This window comes from Pezoporus occidentalis, unplaced genomic scaffold (assembly GCF_034315485.1).
Source record: "Pezoporus occidentalis ecotype Australia unplaced genomic scaffold, CSIRO_AGI_Poc_V1 ctg40, whole genome shotgun sequence".
Classification (NCBI taxonomy): domain Eukaryota; kingdom Metazoa; phylum Chordata; class Aves; order Psittaciformes; family Psittacidae; genus Pezoporus; species Pezoporus occidentalis.
In genome coordinates, this window is record NW_026915725.1 from 2,968,229 (window position 1) to 2,989,976 (window position 21,748).

The 21,748-nt window shown below is 51.2% G+C and overlaps 2 protein-coding genes across 4 annotated transcripts; one reads left to right on the forward strand and one right to left on the reverse strand.

Annotated features, from left to right (window-relative positions):
• The first annotated feature begins 1,460 nt into the window (after positions 1-1,460).
• On the forward strand, positions 1,461-11,910 carry SKIDA1 (SKI/DACH domain containing 1). 2 transcript variants are annotated; one of them, XM_062633648.1, is made up of 3 exons: positions 1,461-1,546; positions 2,033-2,168; positions 6,918-11,910. In XM_062633648.1, exon 3 carries the CDS (start codon positions 9,411-9,413, stop codon positions 11,889-11,891), a length of 2,481 nt encoding a protein of 826 aa, XP_062489632.1. In that variant the 5' UTR covers positions 1,461-1,546; positions 2,033-2,168; positions 6,918-9,410; the 3' UTR covers positions 11,892-11,910. The 2 variants fall into 2 exon arrangements, with proteins under 2 accessions (XP_062489632.1, XP_062489631.1); XM_062633647.1 differs by lacking the exon at positions 1,461-1,546 and having other exon boundaries at positions 1,723-2,168.
• Positions 11,911-17,169: 5,259 nt separating this feature from the next.
• LOC134171397 (basic salivary proline-rich protein 3-like) lies at positions 17,170-21,453 on the reverse strand. Of its 2 annotated transcripts, none has more exons than XM_062633527.1 (2): positions 19,582-21,453; positions 17,170-19,040 (listed from the first exon to the last, which is right to left on the reverse strand). In XM_062633527.1, exon 2 carries the CDS (start codon positions 18,175-18,177, stop codon positions 17,497-17,499), a length of 681 nt encoding a protein of 226 aa, XP_062489511.1. In that variant the 5' UTR covers positions 18,178-19,040; positions 19,582-21,453; the 3' UTR covers positions 17,170-17,496. The 2 variants fall into 2 exon arrangements, 1 of the variants encoding a protein (XP_062489511.1); XR_009967617.1 differs by lacking the exon at positions 17,170-19,040 and adding an exon at positions 19,219-19,456.
• Positions 21,454-21,748: the final 295 nt, after the last annotated feature.

The following is a 21,748-nucleotide window of genomic DNA, read 5'->3' on the forward strand; positions in this document are numbered from 1 at the left end:
GAGGGGCTGCCCGGCTGGCCCACTGCCAGCCCCGGCTTCCGAGCCTATCCCGGGGTCGCCGGTGCGGGCAGGCCGGCCTATGGGAGCCCTCAGCCCTCCGCCAGCTGCCCCCGACCTCCCGACAGCAGCCCGCACCCGGCGGTCCCTCGCATGCCGTGAGCACTACCCGCAGGAGAGCAGGCAGCACTACAGAGGCGCCCCGGGCCGCGCTGCAGTGCGCGCTCCTTCCCTTCAGGGGACGGTGCTGCACACAAAAGGCGGCTCAGCATTGTTCTCCTCCCTGACCCCCAAATCCCCTTTTCCCCGCCGCGGAAGCCGCCAGGAGCGGGCAGTGGGAAGGGCCCGGAGAGAGAAGGGCGAGGACGGGGAGAGGCCGACTGGCCGGCACGCCTCAAGGCCCCCCGCCATCTTTGCGCTTCCTATGCTCGCCTCGTGGCGGGCCCACAGCCTGCCGTCGAAGCCCTCCGGTCCTGCGCCCTCACCCTCTTCTGCCGTAGCTCCGTCGGGGTCCCGGCCCTGTCCAGCCCTGCCCGGGCACCAGGCTCCCACTGCCTCCTCTCACACAGCCCCGACTCGCTGACAGAGCAAAGTCCTTCACGTAAACGGGTCCTTCCTGTGTTGCTTCACGCAAAACACCCACTGGAGTGCCTCACTGCATCCCCAGAGCCTCCTCGTTGGGTTTCCACACGGGATCACCCGCTTCACACACCCACGGGGGTAAAAACCCCAAAGCAGGATCAAGGTGAGGTACTGCTTGAGGATTTCATGCTCAAATTGATGCAAAGCATACTGTGCTTTAATCCTGATGGGCCTGGCTAGAGACCAATGTCTGAACTACAGTGCTGCCTACTCCACAGCCTGCAATCCGACGTCCGGCAAACAGCACGTTCCCTGCCGCCACGTTAAAAACACCATATAGCGGTAAAACTCGGTACCGAGATCCCACAGGAAGTCAGCAAAGTGAGGAAGGGAGCAGGAGCCACGACGACACTGGGAAAAAAAGCCACTGCTCGATTTAAATAATTGCATAATATTAGGATTTAACTTATACATGTTTACATTTGTGTGATTTGATTAATGTCACGTTTGATTTCCTTAAAGCCCCTGACACGATACTTTAAAACAGGAGATTAACGCCTGCCGGTGATATTCAACAGGCAATTCCTCCTCCCGGCGCCGCCTGCCCCCAACCCGGACAGGTACAGCCCATACGCAAATCCCTCTCCGGGGACCTCGACTCCCCTCAGCCGCGGGGACTCCACCACGACCCTTCCCTTCCCCTACGCCCCGTGGGGCTTCTGTGTTCCCCTCACAAGTGACGGCCACCGAGGGCACTCTCCCACAGGCTTTCCGCCCAGTCAGCCACTGTTCCAACAGCGCCCCACAGGCTCTCCCTGCCGTTCAAAAGTGGGGCCGGTCCCGCCTCAGCGTCTCCCTCAGGGGCACCCCAGCTCCCGCCACCGCCCCCGGGCTTCCCTAGGGAGGCGGGGGGGGGGGGAGGGCGAGCATCGGAAGGCATGAGCGCGGCCGGCGCGGGGAATTGTGGGTAAGGAAAGTGGTCGGGCGGCAAAGGAAGCGGCGGGCGGGGGGGAGGGGTGAAAGGTCAGCGGCCGAGAGCCCCCGCGCCCGCGCCAATGGCGGGCGGCGCCTCGGCAGGCGGGTGGGCCTTGCCGCCGCACGGACCGGACCGGACCGGCACGGCCCCGCCGCTTCCCGCGCTTCCGTCACGGCAAGTCGTGGATGCCGCCCGCCCCGGCTGTAAACATCGAGCGTGCGTGTTCCCCCTTCGGGCGGCCCAGTGCTCCAGGGGGACGGGACGAGGCCCGGACCTCCCCGCCGCCCTTTGTAACGGTTCGCGGCGAGGCTGCGCGCCCGGAGACCGAGCGCCGGCGGTGTTTGTTTGCACACAACCACACCCCCACCCGCTCTTTGCTCTTTGATGCAATTTATTTGATTTGCAAATAATTGCAAATTTTTTTTCTCTTCCCCCGTTCCCACCTACCCTGCGCTTCCTCGCCTGCCGCCCCGGCAGTTACCAGGGAGATCCGTCCTGCCCAGCCGCGGCGGCTGACGGGGACACCCCGCACACAAAGGTCCCGGTTCGGGGACGGCGGCGCCCGGGACGGCCCTGATCCCGATCGCGCTCCTGCGGGCGCGGGGACTCTCCGGTGAGCTCAGAGCCATGAAAGCAGCAAGTTGTGCTCGCAGCGGGCACCGCGGCGGCGGCGTCTCCGGCGCTGGACGGGGGTGTTATTTAAACCGCTCCGCAACTTTCTCACCGTCGACGGTACCCCTGCCACCGCCCAGCCTCCGGAGGTAAAGTTTAAGCGAGTCCCCCCCACCATCCCTTCGTAACGAGGCTCCAGTGGAGGGGAAAAATGTTAAACGTTCAGTCGGAGAAGTGGTTCCCTTTGTTCTTTCATTGTTTCTACCAGAACTGGCGGACACAAGGACGAGCACTTACCTTCTCTCCTTTTTGCTCCAAAACACGCACGTTCCCATCAGCTTTAAAATGCACTGTCCGCTTTGGAAGCGACTACAGATGTCGAGAGAGTTTATATTCCATTATTTTTCGCTCCCTGCTCTTTTTAGCGTAAGATTAAGTTGCCGAGCACGTTGTTGCAAGCTGTAGCCCCCCGCCTTAGTGAATGGTCACGTTTAGGACCCTCCAAGTCCATCCTTATTCTGCCAGTAGAATGGAGGGTATTGGAGGTCTAAACTTTCAAAAGGAAAAGGGCCTGCGTCTATCTAGCAGATCTGAAAATGCATTCCCTACCACGCTCACTTCCACTAAGGGGATATAAACATTTCACCCAGGACAACTCAATGAAATACACATTTTAAAGCTTGAATATGGAAAAGCTGTTCCCTCTGCTCAGATAAGCTAAAAGCAAACTGGCGTGCAGAAAATCTACCTCGGTGTATTCTGCAGCGGGAATCTTTTCTGTCTGGAGTTTAAAACGAACAAATAAGAGCATCATGTAGAAATGTGTAAAGTTTAACGGGAATCAACCTCTGAGGGGGGCGTGCGACCCGGTGTGGAATAGAGAATCACAGCTTTTGAAAGGGTCCCTTTCTTGCAAAAACTACTGCTTTTCATTTGGTCCCCCGTGCGACCCAGGCAGGGGCGAGGAACCCGTTTTCCGCTTTCTTTGTAGTCCAGCCGGCGTTTCGCACCCAGCCACACCGGCGTTCCCCCCCCCCCAACCTTGCTTTAATCTGATTACGGTGAGATTTGCTGATACAATGAATATTTGAAATGATCCTCGTGTCTTAGCGAGCGGGGTGCGTTTTCAGGCTCCCGGTTCCAAGGCTGCTTGCCACAGAGGGGAGAGGAGAGGTGGGGAACCCCGGCAGGGTGCCAGCCAGGGGGGTGGGGGTTTGGAGGGGATAAGTAGGAAGCGGAGCCCCCTCCTCTGGTTTCCAAGGGCGCCGGATTAATTCAGCCCAACTCCCTAAACCGGTGGCTGGGGCGGGATCCTTAAGTGCTCCCCCCCCCCCCCCCCCCCCCCCCCCATCATCACGCCTTTGCCAATTGAAAAAATAAACAAATAATTAAAAAAAAAAAAAAAAAAACAACACAGGATGCAGGCGACCCAAGTAATTGTGGGACCGGGAGTACGTGTTGTCTCACACCCCCCTCCTCCTCCTCCTTCTCCTCCCCCTCCTCCCGATGTGGCCTTAACAGCAAACTGGAAGGCCAGTTTATTTCATAGGGCCATATTACAACCACCAAGGTAAATAGGGAGTCATGGGGGGAGAGGGAGGGAAGGGGGAGAGAGAAGGGGGGCTTTTCTTTGATAGCGTTTAATTGGAATTGAAACATTCTGGAGCTGTAAACATTCTTTATTTATTCAGCACACATAAGCGGGCATTGTTTTATCACCATCATAATTACGGTGTCCTTTAAACTGACTGATAGCAGAGGAGATAAGGGAATGCGCCTGTAGCTCCGGATCAAATCGCTGGCTCTCCCCTCTCCCCGGGTCACAGGGATCCGAAGGGTCCTTGGAGATGAGGAGCTCCGGAAGATTGTGGCCTGGCCATCCCTTACGTCACGAAAGTGATTTGTACCACATTGCTAATTTGGTGCAATTCATAACCTCCCGATCTCCAACGCTTACAACCGCTTTTCAGTTTGCAGGGATGGTTTTTGAAGATGCGGTTCCCCAGCACAGCAATTCAGAGGGATCACCTATGTGCAGGAGAGGATCTTATTTCCCAGTGTTTGTTGCTTTACCTTTGTCTAATTAAAAATGCAAACTTTTAGGATCCTTTCAGAACAAAGCCTCACCAAATCCCCTTTACGTCCAAGGATTTGCAAATTTATAAAGGCTGCATTGAATTCAGCATGGGTCAAGGGGCAAAAAAAGGGTAGAAGGTCACTGCATTTTGATTATGGGTCAGTAAACAACATGGCATGTAGTATGTGTCCAGAAACTCCTGCTAAAAAGTATTTTAAAACTACCAGCAGTATCAAACTCAATAAATAGTATGTGGTGATTCTAAATTGCACAAAATTCTAGTGTGCAAGTGACACCCCAGCCCCCATGGAAATAAAAAGGACAACTTAAAAAGCACTTAGCAGAGCCCTGCATTGCCGCTTTGTTTACCAAAAAAAAAAAGAAAAGAGGAGAAGAAAAAAAAAGAAGAAAACCAACCCTGAAACTCCATGTAGGCATGAGTGTTACCCAGATTACGGGGTTGGTTTTTTTTTTCTCAGTCTGATGGTTGGCATTTCTTTGTCCTGCACATTTAGGAAATTTAGTTATATGTTATGATTTGTTGCTGTATTCGACATGACGGCAAATTTGAGGTACCACAGTCACATTTGGCTGACTTTAAAATAGCAGAAGGATCCTATTATACTGTTCTTTGACCCTATTATATTTACATTACTGGACTCTTTGTGATAGCCTCTAGCTGCTTTCTGTCTGCCTGTGTCCTCCTTGAGCAAAATATGCCCAGGAATACCTAAAAGTAGGGTGTAGGGTTGGAAAACAAGTCCTCATTAGAAACACGTATTTCTGCCCAGCGTCGTGTAAGCGAAAGGTTTATTTAATGCTTGTCAATATCTGAAGATGTGGTCCACCACTTAACAAATAATAATAATAAATAATACTCTAATAATGTGGCAATCCTAGTGTGAAAATGCGCATGACCTCTTAGGTTTTCCCGAAGATTTTCCAAAGAATTCTCCCTAGTAGTACAACCGGTGGTGGACATCGCTGCTGCATTTCCTAGCAAAACGTTTGAAGGACTATAAATGGTGTGTGCATTACTTCATTGCAGGAGGAAGAGGTCAGGCTGAATTGCACTGGTATTTAAACATGCTATGAAAATAAATCAAAACACGTAAAAGGAGTATTTTGAATGTTACACACATTACTTTCTGGAACGACATGGTTAAACACTTCCCCGCGAGCGTATGTATTTTAACACAAGTTTACAAAAATGAAAGTATATGATTTTCAATAAATGGGAATAGGTCTACAGCAAGGTATTATGAATATTATTTGCTCTTTCTTTTTTAATGAGGTTTATCCTTTGGCCAGACAGCTTCAAGACTGAAATACTACTGACTATAGAATGTAGATTGCAGATTGCACGCTACTCAACGTGAAAAGGAGCACATTTGATTGATAGTTTCTCTGTGTGTGTGTGTGTGTGTGTGTGTGTGTGTGCCTATACACACAAATCTCTGTAGTTGCCTGTATATGTGTTTGGCAAAACCGGGCATCTCTGGCAGTCCTTATCTCAAGAAATGTGAGACAAACATCCATCCCTTTAATCATGTTCATCTTTGATCACCGGCAAGGGTGACACAGTCCACAAAATTAACAAAGCAACTCCTTTGCTTTTGAGGGATAGTTACATGTACATCTGGGTCTGCACACACATGCACCACGGACACACGGACACGCAGGCATCCACCCCGACTCCCAGCAAGGAAATTATTGCATAACTTTCCCTGTAATTGATACCAGACACCTTTAATTTTTCATTTTCGTTCTTTGGGCCAGCTTTCACGTTAACAATCTAAGCTGTAAATGTTGGTGGTTATTGATCGCAGTCCCCTGTGTGCGTGCAAATCCATTTTCAAGTCCCCTGCCTGATCAGGAGTGGGAGAGGCCCCTTGCACACGCATATGTGTGTGCTTGTGCAAAGGGCCTCGCCGGCTCCTGAGCAGGATCTGCCCCCAGCCTGCGTGAAGACGACCCCGCATGCACAACGTGTGCTCATGGCCAAGGGAAAGCACGCACTCACACACACACAAAAGCCACAAACGATGGAGAAGTAGAGAAACAGAGGTCTCCGTGCGAGATGCGGAGCAAGATCCGCAGCCCAAAGTGTGTGTAAGTAGCCGAAAAGATGCGTATGTAGGTTGGGCGCCAGGCAATTCCCAGGAGTTATACTGGGGCTCTGCCTGACCCCCCGTGCCCGTGGTCGAACCTTTCGGGGAACCCGTGGTTTTCCACCGGTTCTAAACGTCTGGTAGCGCCGGAATGAAAGAAACACACAAAGAAAAGGCGTTTTTAAACGAGTTGCTTCATCCCGGTGCCGGGCTGTCACCGGTAGTGAGCGGGCGCCCGTGGCTCCTTGCCTGCGGGCTCACGCGTGGGGTTACACGAGAACCCAACTGCCAGGCTGAGAACGGGCTTTTCAGCTCATATCGGGGGTTTTGGTAACGTCTTGTGAGCAGCCTTCTCGGAGTTTACTGTTCCTTTACTGTTGACTCCATAGCCTTAACCTTAAAGCAGGGGGAGGAGAGCAGTGGGGAGGGGGTGGGGGTGTTGGCAGCATATAAGTACATCAGGAGGAATTTTTAAACGACCGTATTGTCTCTAGCTCTAGAAAGACTGCGCTGATTTCTTTTTAGCGCCAGCAGCTGTTTTCTCTCGCAACTTTGCTTTCAGCCTCGGCAGACGCCAGGGTGGCTCTCCCACGGGCGAGGAAGAGGAAGGCGAGGCTGGGAGATCCCGAGGCAAGGCGAGCTCCGCGGATGGTGTTGACTGCGCCGAGGCATTGTTCGCTGCTGCCTCTCGGTTACGTTTAAAGGCTGAAATATCACGAGATCCACTCAGTGATCCTTTTCTAATTCGAGGGACAAAATGTAATTTGCCGTAGCTCTGCTTCCTCGGATGGGAAGGCTATCCCCGGGTTCCAAAGGGAAGAGCTAGGCACCGCGGTTCGCACACACATGGATTAAGTTGAACAGCGGCGGCTACATCTGCGCTGGGAGCAACAGTAGTCCAGGGCTGACTTTTCAAATCTCAGCCCTCCGAGTTAGAGGCTCCCTTGAACAGACTTCCTCCATTCCCGGATGCACTTCTCCAAATTCCCACTTCTTTCTAGAATTCCAGCGAAACTGGGGGCTCGCCTGCATTTCGCTTTGACGTGCAAACCCGCGGTTTTTACAGAGTGATTATGCGCTTTCTTTTAGCTCTACCTGACGGGGTAACACGAACTCCACGCACCATCTTGCCAATACGCGGAGTGGAGATTGACATTTGGGACTAAAGATTTTTTTTTTTAATTATATTATTTCTTCCGTCGATTTTTCTCCCCAAGTCCCAGAAATATGAGCTGCCTCATTCATCTCTCGGATATGTCTCTTTCTGGATGTGCGGCGATACCCAAACGTGCTCGTGTTCGTACACAGCGGAGCACTGGAAGCACGGCGGAGGTTGGCGATTTCTTTTTTCGCGGCGCCTAACGTGCAACCCGGGAGGAGCATACACACACACACACACACACCCCCCCCCGTGCCACGGGAGAGGCGTGCGGCCATCGCGACATTGGCGAACCCCCCCGGTCCTGACACTCGACTCGTTTCGCGTCCCTAAGAGGTTAAACCTCCATGCTGCTTCTTCAAATTGATTTTAAGGGGCTGCTCTCAATGGAACATCAAAAAGCTGCGGCAGGGCTACTCCGGGCGGAATATGCGAGCTGCGAGGGAGCAGCATCCTAGCCGCTCGCACTACGCTACATTGTGTGTGCCAGCACTTTTTTGTTATTACGTAAAGGCTCCTGGAAGCACCTTGGATATTTTGCATTCTCCTTCCTCTGCTGGAAGCAATCAGTACGCAGGAATCCTGACGTGGGCTTCGGGACGATAGGACATTCCAGCTCCGGATCCAGACCGGTTAATCGTGAAAAGTGTATACATTTCTGGCTTACCTATGCTTTGTTATGGGTCTGACGTGAGCCCACGTCCTCCTCCCCTCCTCCCGCAATATAACAGGCAGAATTTCAGCTAAAAGTGTTACAGTCTCACGGTGCGGGAACCGTGATATTCAGACAGCAAAATAACCTTAGCCCCGGCTGTAGAAAAAAAAAAAAACAAACAAAAAAAACCAACCAAACAGCTAATTAAGCCGAAGAGGAAAATCAAGGGAAACTCGAAAATGTAAGTATTCCCTCTCCTTAACAGCCGAGCATTTAACTTTGGAGCCTCAGCAAGGGAAATACCGGGCTGCTCGGCACGTTTTCGCTAAGCTTCATTTTCCACACAATGCAGAATAAAATGCTAGTTTAAAGCGGCCACGTTACTGAAGGATTTTCCACCGCTACCGGCAGACTTACGTCCTTTAAAATCACGGCATACACAAAAGAGCAACGTTTATCCAAAATAGGCTAAAAATACACGGAACGAGAAGGGGGAAAAGCGTACAAATCCGTCCTCAGAAGCTACCGACGAGGAAGTCGGAGAGGTCCGAGTGTGTTTGAGCTCGGATTGTTTAATAGAAAGATTTATATACTAACTGTATTATTTACTTTGGGAGGGGAGGTGGCAGTATAAGGGTATGCTAATTAGTGGGAGATTTTTTTGGGGGAAGGGGTGGAATATCAATTTTTATTGCATCACCTGTCAGGAGTGTCCAATCAGCGTTGGCTTTAGGGGAATTAATTGATGAAGGTGTCTCCGGACGAGCTCACTTCACTCTGTCATTTTATTTGTAGCTAAAGCAGCGGCGGGAATAGCAGCTGCATTTCTTTTCTCTTCCTCCCTTCACATTCCATTATCATAGTTTCCAATGGAAAAGCAGGGAATGAAAGGGAACAGGTACTGATCTTCAGCAGCAACTTAGAGAAACACTTTGGCAAACCTGATTTTTAAGATTATCTATTGATTGTAGCCTCACGGTATTTTTTTTTAATTTATTTTTTTTTCAATTTCGTCTAAAGTTTGGCACTTCATTCACCAGGAATAACGGCCTTTGTTATATTTTATTAGCAGGATGCCTTGAGACAAATACAGCATCTGGCTGAGGATTGTGTGTGTGTGGCTTTTTCTCCTTTTTTTTTTTTGGTCCTTTTTTTTTTTTCCTTTTTTTTTTCCTTTTTTTTTTTTTCCCTCCACCTCTCTCTCACTCTCTGCAAATGCTGGGAATAATTTAATTCACGAAATGGGAGACCTGAAGTCGGGTTTTGAAGAGGTGGATGGCGTGAGGCTCGGCTACCTCATCATTAAAGGAAAGCAAATGTTTGCACTCTCCCAGGTTTTTACAGACCTGCTCAAAAACATCCCGCGAACTACCGTGCACAAGCGAATGGATCATTTAAAAGTAAAAAAACATCACTGCGACCTGGAGGAGTTGAGGAAACTCAAAGCCATCAACTCCATCGCTTTCCACGCCGCCAAATGCACCCTGATCTCCAGAGAGGACGTGGAAGCCCTGTACACATCCTGCAAAACCGAACGGGTCCTTAAGACGAAACGGAGGAAAATCAGCCGTGCGCTGGCAGCCACCGACCTCCGGCCGGAGCTCTCACCCACCGACCCCTTCTCCGGCTTCTGGAAGGAGAACAAACTTTGGCTGGGCCTGCGGGACCCTCCCCGGCCCCTGCTGCCCGTCAGGAGGAAAGCTTTGCGTCCGGGGGACACAGCCTTGCTACCGGCCTCTCATCTACCTCACATTTTTAGTAAATACACTGGCCACAGCTACCCAGAAATCGCTCGGGCGCCTTGCAAACCCCCCGTAAACTATGAAACAACGCCGCCGGCGGGCAGCTGCGCGCCCCTCCGCTCCCGCCCCCCGCCCGCCGCCGCGCCGCGGCTCCCGGCGGCCGGCCCCCCGCCCCTGCCCGCCCGCTGCCGCCGCCGCCGCCTCCTCCACGGGGCGGCCGCCGCCGCTGCCGCCGCCGCTGCCGCCGCCGCCGCGCTGGGTCCCCCCGGCGGCGCCCGCCGGACCCTGGCCGCGCCGCGGCCCTGCCGGCCCCGCGGCTGCCCGCGGCTGCCGCTGCTCCGCGGCTTCGGGCCGACGCCGCCCGCCTTCCCCGAGAGCGGCAGCAGTGACTCGGAGTCCAGCTGCTGCTCCGGCCGCGCCGCGCACGACTCGGACTGCGGCTCCAGCCTCTCCAGCTCCAGCGAGGGCAGCTCGGAGGAGGAGGACGAGGAGGAGGAGGACGAGGAGGGCAGCGGCGCCACGGACTCCAGCGAGGGCAGCTCGGAGGAGGAGGAGGAAGAGGAGGAGGAAGAGGAGGAGGAGGACAGCACCTCGGACTCTGACTCCAGCTCGGTCTCCAGCCAGGTCTCGGTGCAGAGCATCCGCTTCAGGCGCACCAGCTTCTGCAGCCCGCCCGGCGTGGTCCACGCCAACTTCTTGTACCATCTGGCGGCCGCCACCGCCCCTCGGCCCCCAGCCCCGGCGGAGCCCGGCGGGCTGCCCGCCCTCCGCGGCGCTCCCGGCGGAGTCAAGCCGGAGCTGCCGGAGGAGTGGGGCCGCCCCGGCTGGGCTCCCGCCGCCCCGGCGCTGCGCTGCTCCGGCGGCCTGGGGAGCTGCTTCTCGGAGATAAGAGATGATAGGGTATCCGAGATCACATTCCCACACTCTGAATTTTCCAATAATGCCAAGAGTACTGACCTAACAATTAACTGTGTTGCAAAGGGGGCCTCTTCACCTAGCCCAAAGACAAACAATGCATTTCCACAACAAAGAATACTCAGAGAGGCAAGGAAATGCCTTCAAGCAACTACTACACACCGTGCAGATAACAATACAATAGCTGCTAGGTTCTTAAATAATGATTCTTCATCAGCGGCAGCAAATTCAGAGAAAGATTCCAAAATCCCTCATTGTATTGAATTTGCCACGGATTTGCCCTCTTTACAAACGGCTCCTGAGGAGGATGCTGCTTCTCCAGGGGCAGCAGCAGCAGCCGCAGCTGAGCTCCAGTGCACTGATACAGGCAATAAGGCATTGCCACTCCTGCACAGCATTAAAATCAAAATAGAGGACAGCAGTGCGAACGACGAGTATGAGCCCGATCTTACAACACATAAGCTAAAGTGTGAGTGCAATGATACTAAGGATGAGTTGTACGGTGTGACTGAGGGTAATAACCAGGACGCTTTATTAACAGCCAAGGAAGATTCTGCATGCACTGAGAAAGAAACCACTTCCTTAAACCTGCTGACTCAGAGTCAGGTCCTCTCATGCACTTTAGGTACTCCAAAACCTGAGGATGGGGAGTATAAATTTGGAGCAAGGGTGAGAAAAAATTACAGGACACTGGTTTTGGGAAAGCGACCTGTACTGCAGACTCCTCCAGTCAAACCAAATCTGAAATCAGCTCGAAGCCCACGTCCTACAGGTAAACCCGAGACACATGAAGGAACACTGGATGATTTTACAGTTAACAATAGACGCAAAAGGGTAGCCAGCAATGTAGCATCAGCAGTGAAAAGGCCATTTAATTTCATGGCAAATTTTCCCTGTCCACCATCACTAATTATTGGCAATGATGGGGATTTGTTGCCAGCTTATTCCTTAAACACCACTAAGGATTCCCAACCACCTCACAAGGCCCATCCTGTATGGAAATGGCAGCTGGGCGGTTCTGCAATACCTCTTCCACCTAGCCACAAATTCAGGAAATTTAATTAATAAAATAGTTTGGAAAATATTTTCTCGAACCACCTTTAACTTTCTTACATTTTTGTTTTTTCTTTTTTCCTTTTTCCCTTCCCCCCCCCCCCCCCCCCCCCCCCCCAACTCCGCAGGATGGTTTGTACAAGGCCATTAATGCTATCCCCACTTTTGGAATCCTGTTTTTATCACATTGTGAAGACAGAAACTGGATTACTGTTTTCCTTACCATTACAACAGCCGTTTTTTGTTTGTTTTGGGTTGGTTTTTTTTTTTTGTTCTCTTGCTTTTTTTTTTTTTTTTTTTTGTTACATTCCACAGAGTACTTCAGGCTAAAGACTCAAGTTAAACTCAGTTATTATGGTAGAGCTGGAACACTTTACTGTTTAAATGCTAATAATGCACCAGTACCTCAATTCAACTGCTGCAAATAAATGTCAAAAGGTTGAATAATAAATATTAGAATGAGCCATTAAATTTATGCACTAGATTTCGAAAATGGAAGTCTAACTGTTAATTCAGTTAAAGTTTGTTAAGTTCTATGGTTGCACAGTAAGGGTTCACGATAATTCAATGTGGCAGCAGCCTACTTTTTGGGAGCTTTGTTTTCGGGTGCAGGGGTGTCTTTTTCCAAGAGCAGTTGCACTTACTCTTTTTTCTCTCGTTGGGAAAGGCTGGGGTCTGCCTGCGAGCCCAGCGCTGGGAAAAGCTGCCTCCTCTGAAACCAGTAAATAAATGTGGAATTCTATTTTGGGTAAAAGGGTGTCTTTTTACTTGTACAGCCACTCTTTGCTATTGGGAAGCCTTTTTGTTTCACCCAGAGGTCTTAAATAAGGTTACTGTTACCCACTAATGTCATGCTTAGGTTGTGGTCTGAACATGCTCCTTACAAACTTGCAAAGCAACTAAAATATTTGCCCTGCTCGCAGTACAATTTATGGGCCAGCCCCTCACGCCGGCTGGAGGAAATAGCGAAGCAGTAAATAAAACACAGAAAGTGAAATGAGAGGCCGTGAGTGGAGAGAATACCCAAAATGAGAAGACCATGTTACTCATAGCTTTTTTGGCACCAAAACTCAGGCGTTTCAACCGTGTTACACTTCCCGGTTCTACCCTCATCTCTTGAAATTTGTGGTCGTGGGGTGGTTTTTTTGCCATGCCATCCTCCCGATGGAGCAGAAACGTTTCTACTGCACGTGACAATCAGAGGCAATTCTCTATATTTGCACTTAATATCGAAATAGTCGAACAGGCTGACTTCTAGAGTCTGGCCCTCGGTAAGACATGCTGGTATAATATATTGTGATGATGGAAGCAGTAAATCAAAATTATGGAAATTTGCACTGTTGAAAAGCATGCTTTAGCTTTATTTTCAATTAAAAACACTGTTTAAAAAAAAATAACCCTGATTCCATACACTTTGAATTATTGCAGAGTTATCCGTGGTTTCCTCTCTGCTTGTAAGTTCTCTGTTTTTATTTGGAGGAAATACGCTTCAAGAGGTTAACTGTTTCCCTCCCTCCCCCCCCCCCCCCCCCCCCCCCGCAACCTCCCCTTCCAACGCCACGAAAAGAAAGGGAAGGGGAATTTAAAAAGAGAGAGAGGGAGAGAGAGCAAGCTGGAGGCCGAGGTGGAGGCCGAGCTGAACACGGGGGAAGGTCTCTGGAGGGGGGAGTCTGGGTACACCAACTCGGAAAAGAGCCTGCAAAGTTTGCAGCTTGAGAAAGGCAGTTATAATTGAGTTGCTGAATCAGCAGAGTTTAGGATGAATAATTGCTGGTTTCTTTCTTTGGATTAGCATTTTATTTATACTAGATCATTCCCAAATTAAATTTTAAGGATTCCACTCATCGATCAATCCCGGGAGAATAATTTATCGTAAATCAAAAAAAGGAAAACAAAGCAACAATGTAATGTTTACTGTGTGACTCAAAGTCAACATTTCTGCTGGCAATCTGCTGCCCGGGTTTCAATTTTTTAATTCCTGCCTTTTGTGATGCCCTCTCCCAACCCTTCATGTCTCTAAATATTCCAGGCAGTCACTAACTGATTTCAGCTCTGTTTACTATAGCCACACCGGAGTTTTCCTCCCATTGTAAAAGGCCTAGTCTAAGAATACCTGCAGCCAAATATATTTAGAAAGAGTAAACAATTGCCTTTCAGTGGAGTTACCCTTCCCCCCTGCATGCACACATCCCCACACGCGCGCACACACATCACTTCCAACTGCCAATTGCAAAAGGTGCACTGCATACTTAAGCGCGCTGCTGAAATCACGACGGTCATGAAAAATCTGCTTACTAGAGTTGTTCTGAGATCAATGTTTACATTCGTGTGTTTAGAGCTGCACAGATTACAGCCTTATTTCCCCACAACTGTAAATATGTACAAGACGTACTGCTCAGGAAAGGCCCCCGCTCAGTTAGAAAGCCGTGTCTGCTCGACAAAGGTCTTCCCTTCATCAAAACAGAAAGAAAGGAAAAAAAACCAAACAAACAAAAAAGGTAAAAAAAAAAAAAAAGGCAAAAAAAAAAAAAAAAGGCAAGCCCAAAAGCTACAAAGGTCCAATATGCAAACTTGAAACCTAAAATTTCTCCTTGTCAATTAAACAACATATCGCTTTCAAAGTAACTCTGTCCCCTGACCCTGTTTACTTCCAATTAGAGATATGCTGATTTGGCCAGGAACTGTAAATTACAGAGGTGCCTTTTCAGGTTCCCGAAGTAATCCGGGGGGGGTGGGGGGGGTGGGGGGAGAGAAGGGGGAGGAATAAGCATAAATTTATACCAAATAGGCTCTGCAGAATTGAGGATGTGAAATATGGCGCGCCTGGCCCTGCTACGGCCTGGGACCTGCAGGCCCAGGTCCAGCACCCACCAGGCAGCTCCCTGGGCTCTCCTCAGCACGGGCAGGCAACAGTAGAAGGCACAGAGTTAAAGAGCCAAATAATCTTCACACGTGTACACCTCAGTTTAGTGCAAGCCACTAACAAGGACACTCGTGTTTTTACTACCACTGGAGAAATTAGCCAGGTACAATAACTCACTGGCAGAAGAGAAAAAGGCGTGTGTGTGTGTGTGTGTGTGTGTGTGTGGTGTTCCTTCCAATATTATGTCCATAATTCTGGTAGTTTGGTAAATGTTTCTGATGGTGCTGTAATTATTACTGTGAGGAGAGTTCATTACAATTTCAGCCTCCATTATATAAAGTCATATCATTGAGTTATATAAAAATGACCCATTTTCCCCCATAAAGGTAAGTTCTAATAATGAGGAAAACCAAAAGTTTTTCAAGTGAGCCAGCTTACCAGTTTGTTGCAATGTTTACACGAGGTAAACCTTAAAATGTATTAGTACTGGATCACCACCATTTTCCAATTCCTGGTGTACACAAAAGTGAACAGAATTTTCCAGAGGAAAAAGCAATGGAGGGAAGCACGCATATTTTACAGACTACGCTCCATAGGTATCTGCCATACGCAGAGTTCACCAGTAAGTTTATTGGGAAGATATCTGCTGCCAGATGGAAGACAAAAGAAAATTTTGGACTATGTCTAATTCTCTAGAGCATTAAAAAGAACACGTGTAATGCCTTCAGCCACGAGCTATACTGCCTTAAAAGATGTAACTTGCCGTTTACAACAATTTACTTTAAGAAGTGATTGTTCTATAACCTACACTTACTTGACTACAGTGGGATAATATCTTTACTGGTTGTTTATTTTAAACACCACTACTAGTAATAATGCGAAATAGTGGTAACTGTTGTATGAAGTTTGCTGTTCAATCAGTTCACACGGTGACTTTTTTTTTTTACGTGGTCTCTGATCCTTTTTCCTCTAACAGATTTAGTTGCCAATAAATTAAAGTTTCTGCAGAAATGAGAGCAATGTGATCATGTCTGCGTTTGTCACCATTCACACGTGCGAGGGGTTGAGGCAGAAAGGGCCACAAAAAGTGGTATTTTCCACACACGGCGGTGATCTGCAGGAAAATATTCTACATATGCAGCATGTCAGAGAACATGAAACATGGGTAACCTCGTTAATTGTGTTTTTTTATGGTTAAGAGGACTGCTGGAAAGTGTATGCAATGGCTCATCCTGAGATCTATTTGGTCAGCTTGGAAGTACAAAAGGAAGGCGAGCTCCTGAAAGCGAAAAGCCCTCGCTAGCAAAACAAGGAGGGAGGCTTTGGGATCTAGCTAGCCAAAGTCAGGCGTGCAGGCACTCCCCATTCCCCCAGTATTCAGCCCTGCAATCGCGGGGCTCCCGCCGCCGCGGGGTGGGTGCTGGGCCGCGGCCTGCCCTGGAGCCCTTGGGGAAAGACGGCTACCCGGCTTTAGGCCCATCCACGTTGCATTTCTTCACTGCGCTGATATAATTATTTGCCGTGCCCTAAGCCCCTCTCTCTCCCCCTCTCCCTTTCACGCCGAGGCGGCCTCACAAGCCCCCGCTTTAAAAGGCCCGAGATGTTTTGCATGAAGCGCTCACAATAGGGGTTGAGAGAATTGACAGTTTCAAAAACAAGGCGCCCTGTCCTTTCCAGATGCCGAGGACCCCTCTCCCGCACCATCCCTCGTTTGCTCCTCGCCGCTGGTGGCTTTATCCTTAGCATTGCAAATATACGGCAACAGCTGTGTTTGTAAACAGGGGAGAGGTCGGCAGGAGCCCCGCCGCCGGCCCTGCTCCGCGCTGCGCGCTGTCTCCGCTGGCTGCCGCTTCGCTGCCTCACCGGCCACCGCCGGTGCATCAGCGGGGAGAAAAATGAGGAAAGAGAGGCGAAAAAACATGAAGGGAGTGAAGCCGGGACGCGGGAGGAGCGCGGTCCTCGAACGGCGGGCCTGCTCGGCGGTGGGGCGGCCCCTGCACGGCGGGCCCGGGGGACAGCGCGCCTCGGGCCGCCATCTTGCCCAGCGCCACACAGCCGCCCCCTGGCACCGTGGCCCGGCTTTCCCGGTCCCGCAGCGGCTCACCGGGGCACGGCGGGCATGGCGTGGCAGCCTGCGGGACCCCCGGGGGCTCCCGCACTTCAAAGCGGCCTCTCGGAGGGGCCGCGGCTCCCACCCGTCTCCCACCTCCTGCCCCTCAGCTGGGGCGTCCATCTTCCAGGCTCTCCTGTGGCGCGGCCCAGGGCCCGCAGGCTCCTGACCTGATCTCTCCGTGCGTGGGGGATCGCGGCCGGAGAGAACCCACAGTGGGGGAAGCCCGGGGTACTTCCGCGGCCCCCCCGGGGCAGCTGCCGGGCAAGAGGCCGGCGCTGGCAGCGCCAGGCTCCGGGGGGCAGGCAGCCCAAGGAGCCACCGGCCGAGCCCGGCGACGGGGGAGGCCTCGGGGCCGTGGTGAAGGCCTTGGGGTCTCGGCGGAGGCCGTGCGCCCGCTGCCCCCGCGGAGCCGGCCCGGGGAAGGGACAGTGAGCGAGGTCAGCTCAGAAAGTGCAACAGGGCTGTTTGCTCTTGCGTCTAAAATGCAGTCAGGGCTGTAAAGCGTGTGAAATTACGCACTGGTCTCTTAAAGAGTGGCTAATTTATAGTAAATAGCGAGGGCTTTGTAAATGGCTTTATTATGTTGTTTCTTGTTAATTGTTGAGAAAATCCCCATTGTTGAGTGTGAATGGCTTTATGGGCTAACCCGGTCTCTGCTGCAATCCAGGGGCAGTAAATGGCCGCTCCGCTAATGTGGCCCGTAGCGAGAACCCGGCACCAGCACGGTGACCTCTGGGCGGTGGCGCCGGGTGCGCGGAGGGGGCGGGCCGCGCTAACATGGACGCCCCCCAGGCAGCGAGGAAGCGCTGGGTCCCCGGCACGGCGGTGATCCCGTTCTCCCGGCCTGGCCGCCCGGGAAGCATTGGCGCGGAGCGGGCCCGGCCGACTCTCCCGGCGCAGGGCCGGGCCTGTCGTGGCCCAGCACACGTGCAGGGGCCGCTCCCCCCTTTTGTTAACGGCCTCGGTGGCCCGGGGTGCTCTGCCCTGCCGAGGAGCACGTTTGCCGGGCGAGGGGGGCGGGGGGCGTCTCGGCAGCGCCGCGCTCCAGCACGGCACTCTGCCTCGCTCTCCTCCGTCTCCCTTAGACAAATAAACAGGAGCCAGCACCTCCAGCCCCTTCCCGGAGGGAGCTTCGGGGATTTGGGGTGCTGCAGTGAACTTCGCCAAACTCCACATCCCGGCCCCCGAGGTGGGCGCTGGGGGGGGGGGGGGGCACGCTGCTGCTCCCGTTGGTCAGAGGACCTGGGGACGCGGGGTCTCCCCCGCCGCTGGAACGTAAACGCCGTTTCACCGAAACGCCTTCCGAGCGCACGTGCCTGCATATTATAAAATACAAATCGCGATGAAATGTAAATTCCACTCTAGAAACTTATATTGGGCTATTCTCTTTCCTGAAATTTTTCCCTCTCTGATTTCGCTATTAGGAGAAATCCCCCAGGGTTTAAAGCACTTGTTTCACGGATTTCTGCACAGCCCACATCTGTCGGCTTCCCCTCCGCGGCTCGCCCCTTCGGCAGGCGGGGAACGCAGCGGCTCTCCAGGCGGGGACGGGCGCGGAGAGGCCGCTGCAGCCCCGGCGCTGCACCTCGGAGCGCAGCGATTTTCCTACCCGCCTTTCAGGATTGAATTGCAAACGTGTCAGATGCACGGTTGCCGCTTCCCCGGGACTTGGGCTGGTAGCGCTTTTCCAGGCTGATTAGTAGTGTCGGAGCAGCGAGATAGGGCTGTACAGTCCATTTCCCTCAAAACAGGATGTTTCCATCAGCCTGCATTTGGTTTTCCCCAAAGAGCAGCAGAGAGTTTAGCTGGGAAACAGGTCCTGGCTAAACCCCCTCCTTCAGCGGCCACTCGGGTACATCACATCTTAGGTTTATATTTCATCCTGTCATTCCCCTTTCTCGGGGAAAAAAAAATAAACTAGCAAACAAGCAGCGCCGCCGAGAAGCCGGTGCTGGTGGCGAAGCGCGGGGCTCCTGCGGCAGGGCCGGAGCACGGCTCAGCCCGGGGACGCCTTCCCCGGCCTCCGTGGTGTTTGTCGGGGCTTGTTGTTGCTCCCGCAGCAAAACCTCTGCTCTCCCGGACCACCTCGCGGCCGAGCAGCGCCTGGGCTGGGGTTTCCAGGGGCTTTGTGCCTTCGTGGAGATGCATGTGAATGGGGCGGCGAGTGCTAAAGCTGCCACATAACCTGTGTGAACATATGTTTTGTATTTACCAGCGATGCTTTTGTATTCCTTGGGATTCAGGGGTAAACTGCGGAGACAATAGCAAACCCAGAAATATTATCAAATAAACTGCATGGAAAAGTAATAGTAATAATAATAACTATATATATATATTTAAAAATAAAAAGGGGTTGCTCGCATTTGGAAATTCCTATTTCCACTTTGGTGGACGTGATAGTTTGCACGAGGGTAAATAGTGATAACGTGCTATTCTGTGTACAGTTTTCTAGAAGATTTGAAAAACTTTACTGTGTCTGCTGCGGATGTTTGAAGTAGCATGTTATAACCAAGAGAAGGATTTTCAGGTTGTTTCCCGCTATGACATAATCGTCCCCGTCAAAATCTGCCGAAGTTCGCCGGAGGGAAAAAGATGTTCATGCTAAATGATGTGGGAGAAGAAAAGAGAGAATGGCGTTTAATGCGCGCTATAAAATAATGTCAGATCTCCCCGACTGTGATCTCGCAGGCTCTCTTACATTTTAGGGGAAGTTTATAAATGGTTACCTGGGGTTTACAAATTTTGCCAGTAAAATCTCATTAATTCCATTATGATTTCGGTATCCTTCTCCCGTAAAGGGGCCTGTAAAATGCAGTAATTCCACACAAGCCCTGCCATTCATCAAGTCCGGGAACATTTGTATTTCCCTATCTCGCTGCGTAGAGGCCGATAAATAGAAAGGCTCTCCAGATAATCGCTGCTATCTCCTGTCTTCCACGCAGAGCACTTGGTGGTGTTTGTTCCGCCCCGGAGAACCGAGCTTCTTAAAGAGGCTTGGAGGGGGGTCAGCTTTTTAAAACACACCTGAAAGCTGGTAAGCTTTATACGTGTTTGCATTGCTCGTGGGGGGAAAAGGAGGATACCCGGCAGTAATTCCTCATCAGCGGACTTAAAAGTGGTTGCTGCCTTCCCCGAGACCTTTCTGCCTCTCTCCTTTCCTCTTCCCACACCCATCCCCTCGGTAAACGGCTGCGCCGAGGGTCCCAGCGAAGGCTGCGGGCCGGAGCACGGAGCCCAGCTCCCCTCGTGCCGTGCTGCCGTTCTTCCTACCGTTTTGCGCCGGAGACTGATGACATCGGCTTTAGGGAAAAGCTCTGGAGGGTAACGGAGAGTTCACCAACTCCCAGCCCCGCACACTGCGAGGTCGGTTTTGCCGCGGCTTTGACCTCACCAAACCTACAAACCCAATTTGCCTCCCGCGCAACATCCACTGCTAGTCTCTGGTTTAGCAAAGTCGATGGTCTGATCCTTTAGAAAGACGAACTACATGAACATCAGATAGTTTGTATTAGAATCAAGCACAGTGACAATTGCACAGAGCTGGTTTTAATTTTACTCTAAAGTGTTTACACATCGACATATGGTACATTTGTCTTCGCTGAGAAAGTTAAGTCGATAGCGTTAATAGCTTTGCATAGACATGATAGAGATTAACATTTCTGCATCTCTACCAGCCTAAGGTCCCCATGCTTGGGTACTGAAGGAAAAAGGGGCTCACACTGAAGAAGAGCTGTCTCTGCCCGCAGAGGTGCTTAGAGGCACCGCCGAGCTCGGCAGGTCTGACCCTCTCTCTGCTCAGGGCTGTGAAGAGTCAGCAGTGCCCTTACTCTGGTTTTACCTTAGTTCTGCAAAGCTTCTGCTCAGCAGTACCTACAAAGCTCACGCCTGAGAAAACAACCGGCTTCTGCCCGGGGAAGAGCTGCTCTATGATAAAAGCCTGGAGCCCGTTTCCCCCGGTCTCCGACTGGGAAGACAGCGTTTGCCAGGAGCCTCCCTCGCTCCCAGGGAAGCAGGAAAAGCAAAGCCACCGCTCCCCGGCTCACACTTTCTGCCAAGGTGCTGCAGGTCCTTTAGCTTGCTCCTTGGTTTTCCCAAAGGATGTCCAGCGACATCCAGCCTTAGCAAGACAGGGTGGCAAGACCTCGGTTGTGCCGGGACATTTTCTAGTATCGAGGATATGCTCCCAAAGAGGTAATAAACCCGCGAATTTATGTATATTTACAGGCACACACCAATATGTAGGAGTCATCGACTTTTGCAAACGCAGCTAATGCAGCATTTTCCCCCAACATGGAAGAACTATTATTTTCAATTTTCAGGTGTTGCTTTGGGAAGATCATGAAATCACGTAGGAGCTCGAAGCCTAACCCGATCCACAGATGGCCGCGCACGTCTCTAAGTCAAACAGGTCAAATAATTTTTAAAGACGCATTTACTAAGGAAGAAAAAAAAAAAAGGAAAAGGCATCTAAGCTGGAAACCTGTGGGGGCATAACAAAAGGGAAGAGGCCAGAAAGAAATATCCCACAGTGGATTACAAGGTTATGGGACAGGTCACTATAGGAAAGTTAAACAAAAAATGAAGGGTACATTATATAAACCTCACATAATTAAAAATAGTTAGTCCCAATGTTGTCGTTAGACCCTCAGGTATTTGTGGAAGTTGTTGATCAAGTGCCTGTGAATTTATTGTGAGTTTATTCTATTAAGATACTTCTATTTAGCTGGCGTTTGTTTTTTAACATAATTAGGAAACTGACCGCAGCCTTTAATGACTGTGTGTTTAATGAAGACTATAATTATTTTACACTGCAGACAAATGTACAGAACGAGCTATTAGAGGAGGGGACGTAGTCAGACAAGAAATAACCCCAGCCTTACAGAGAGAGGGCTC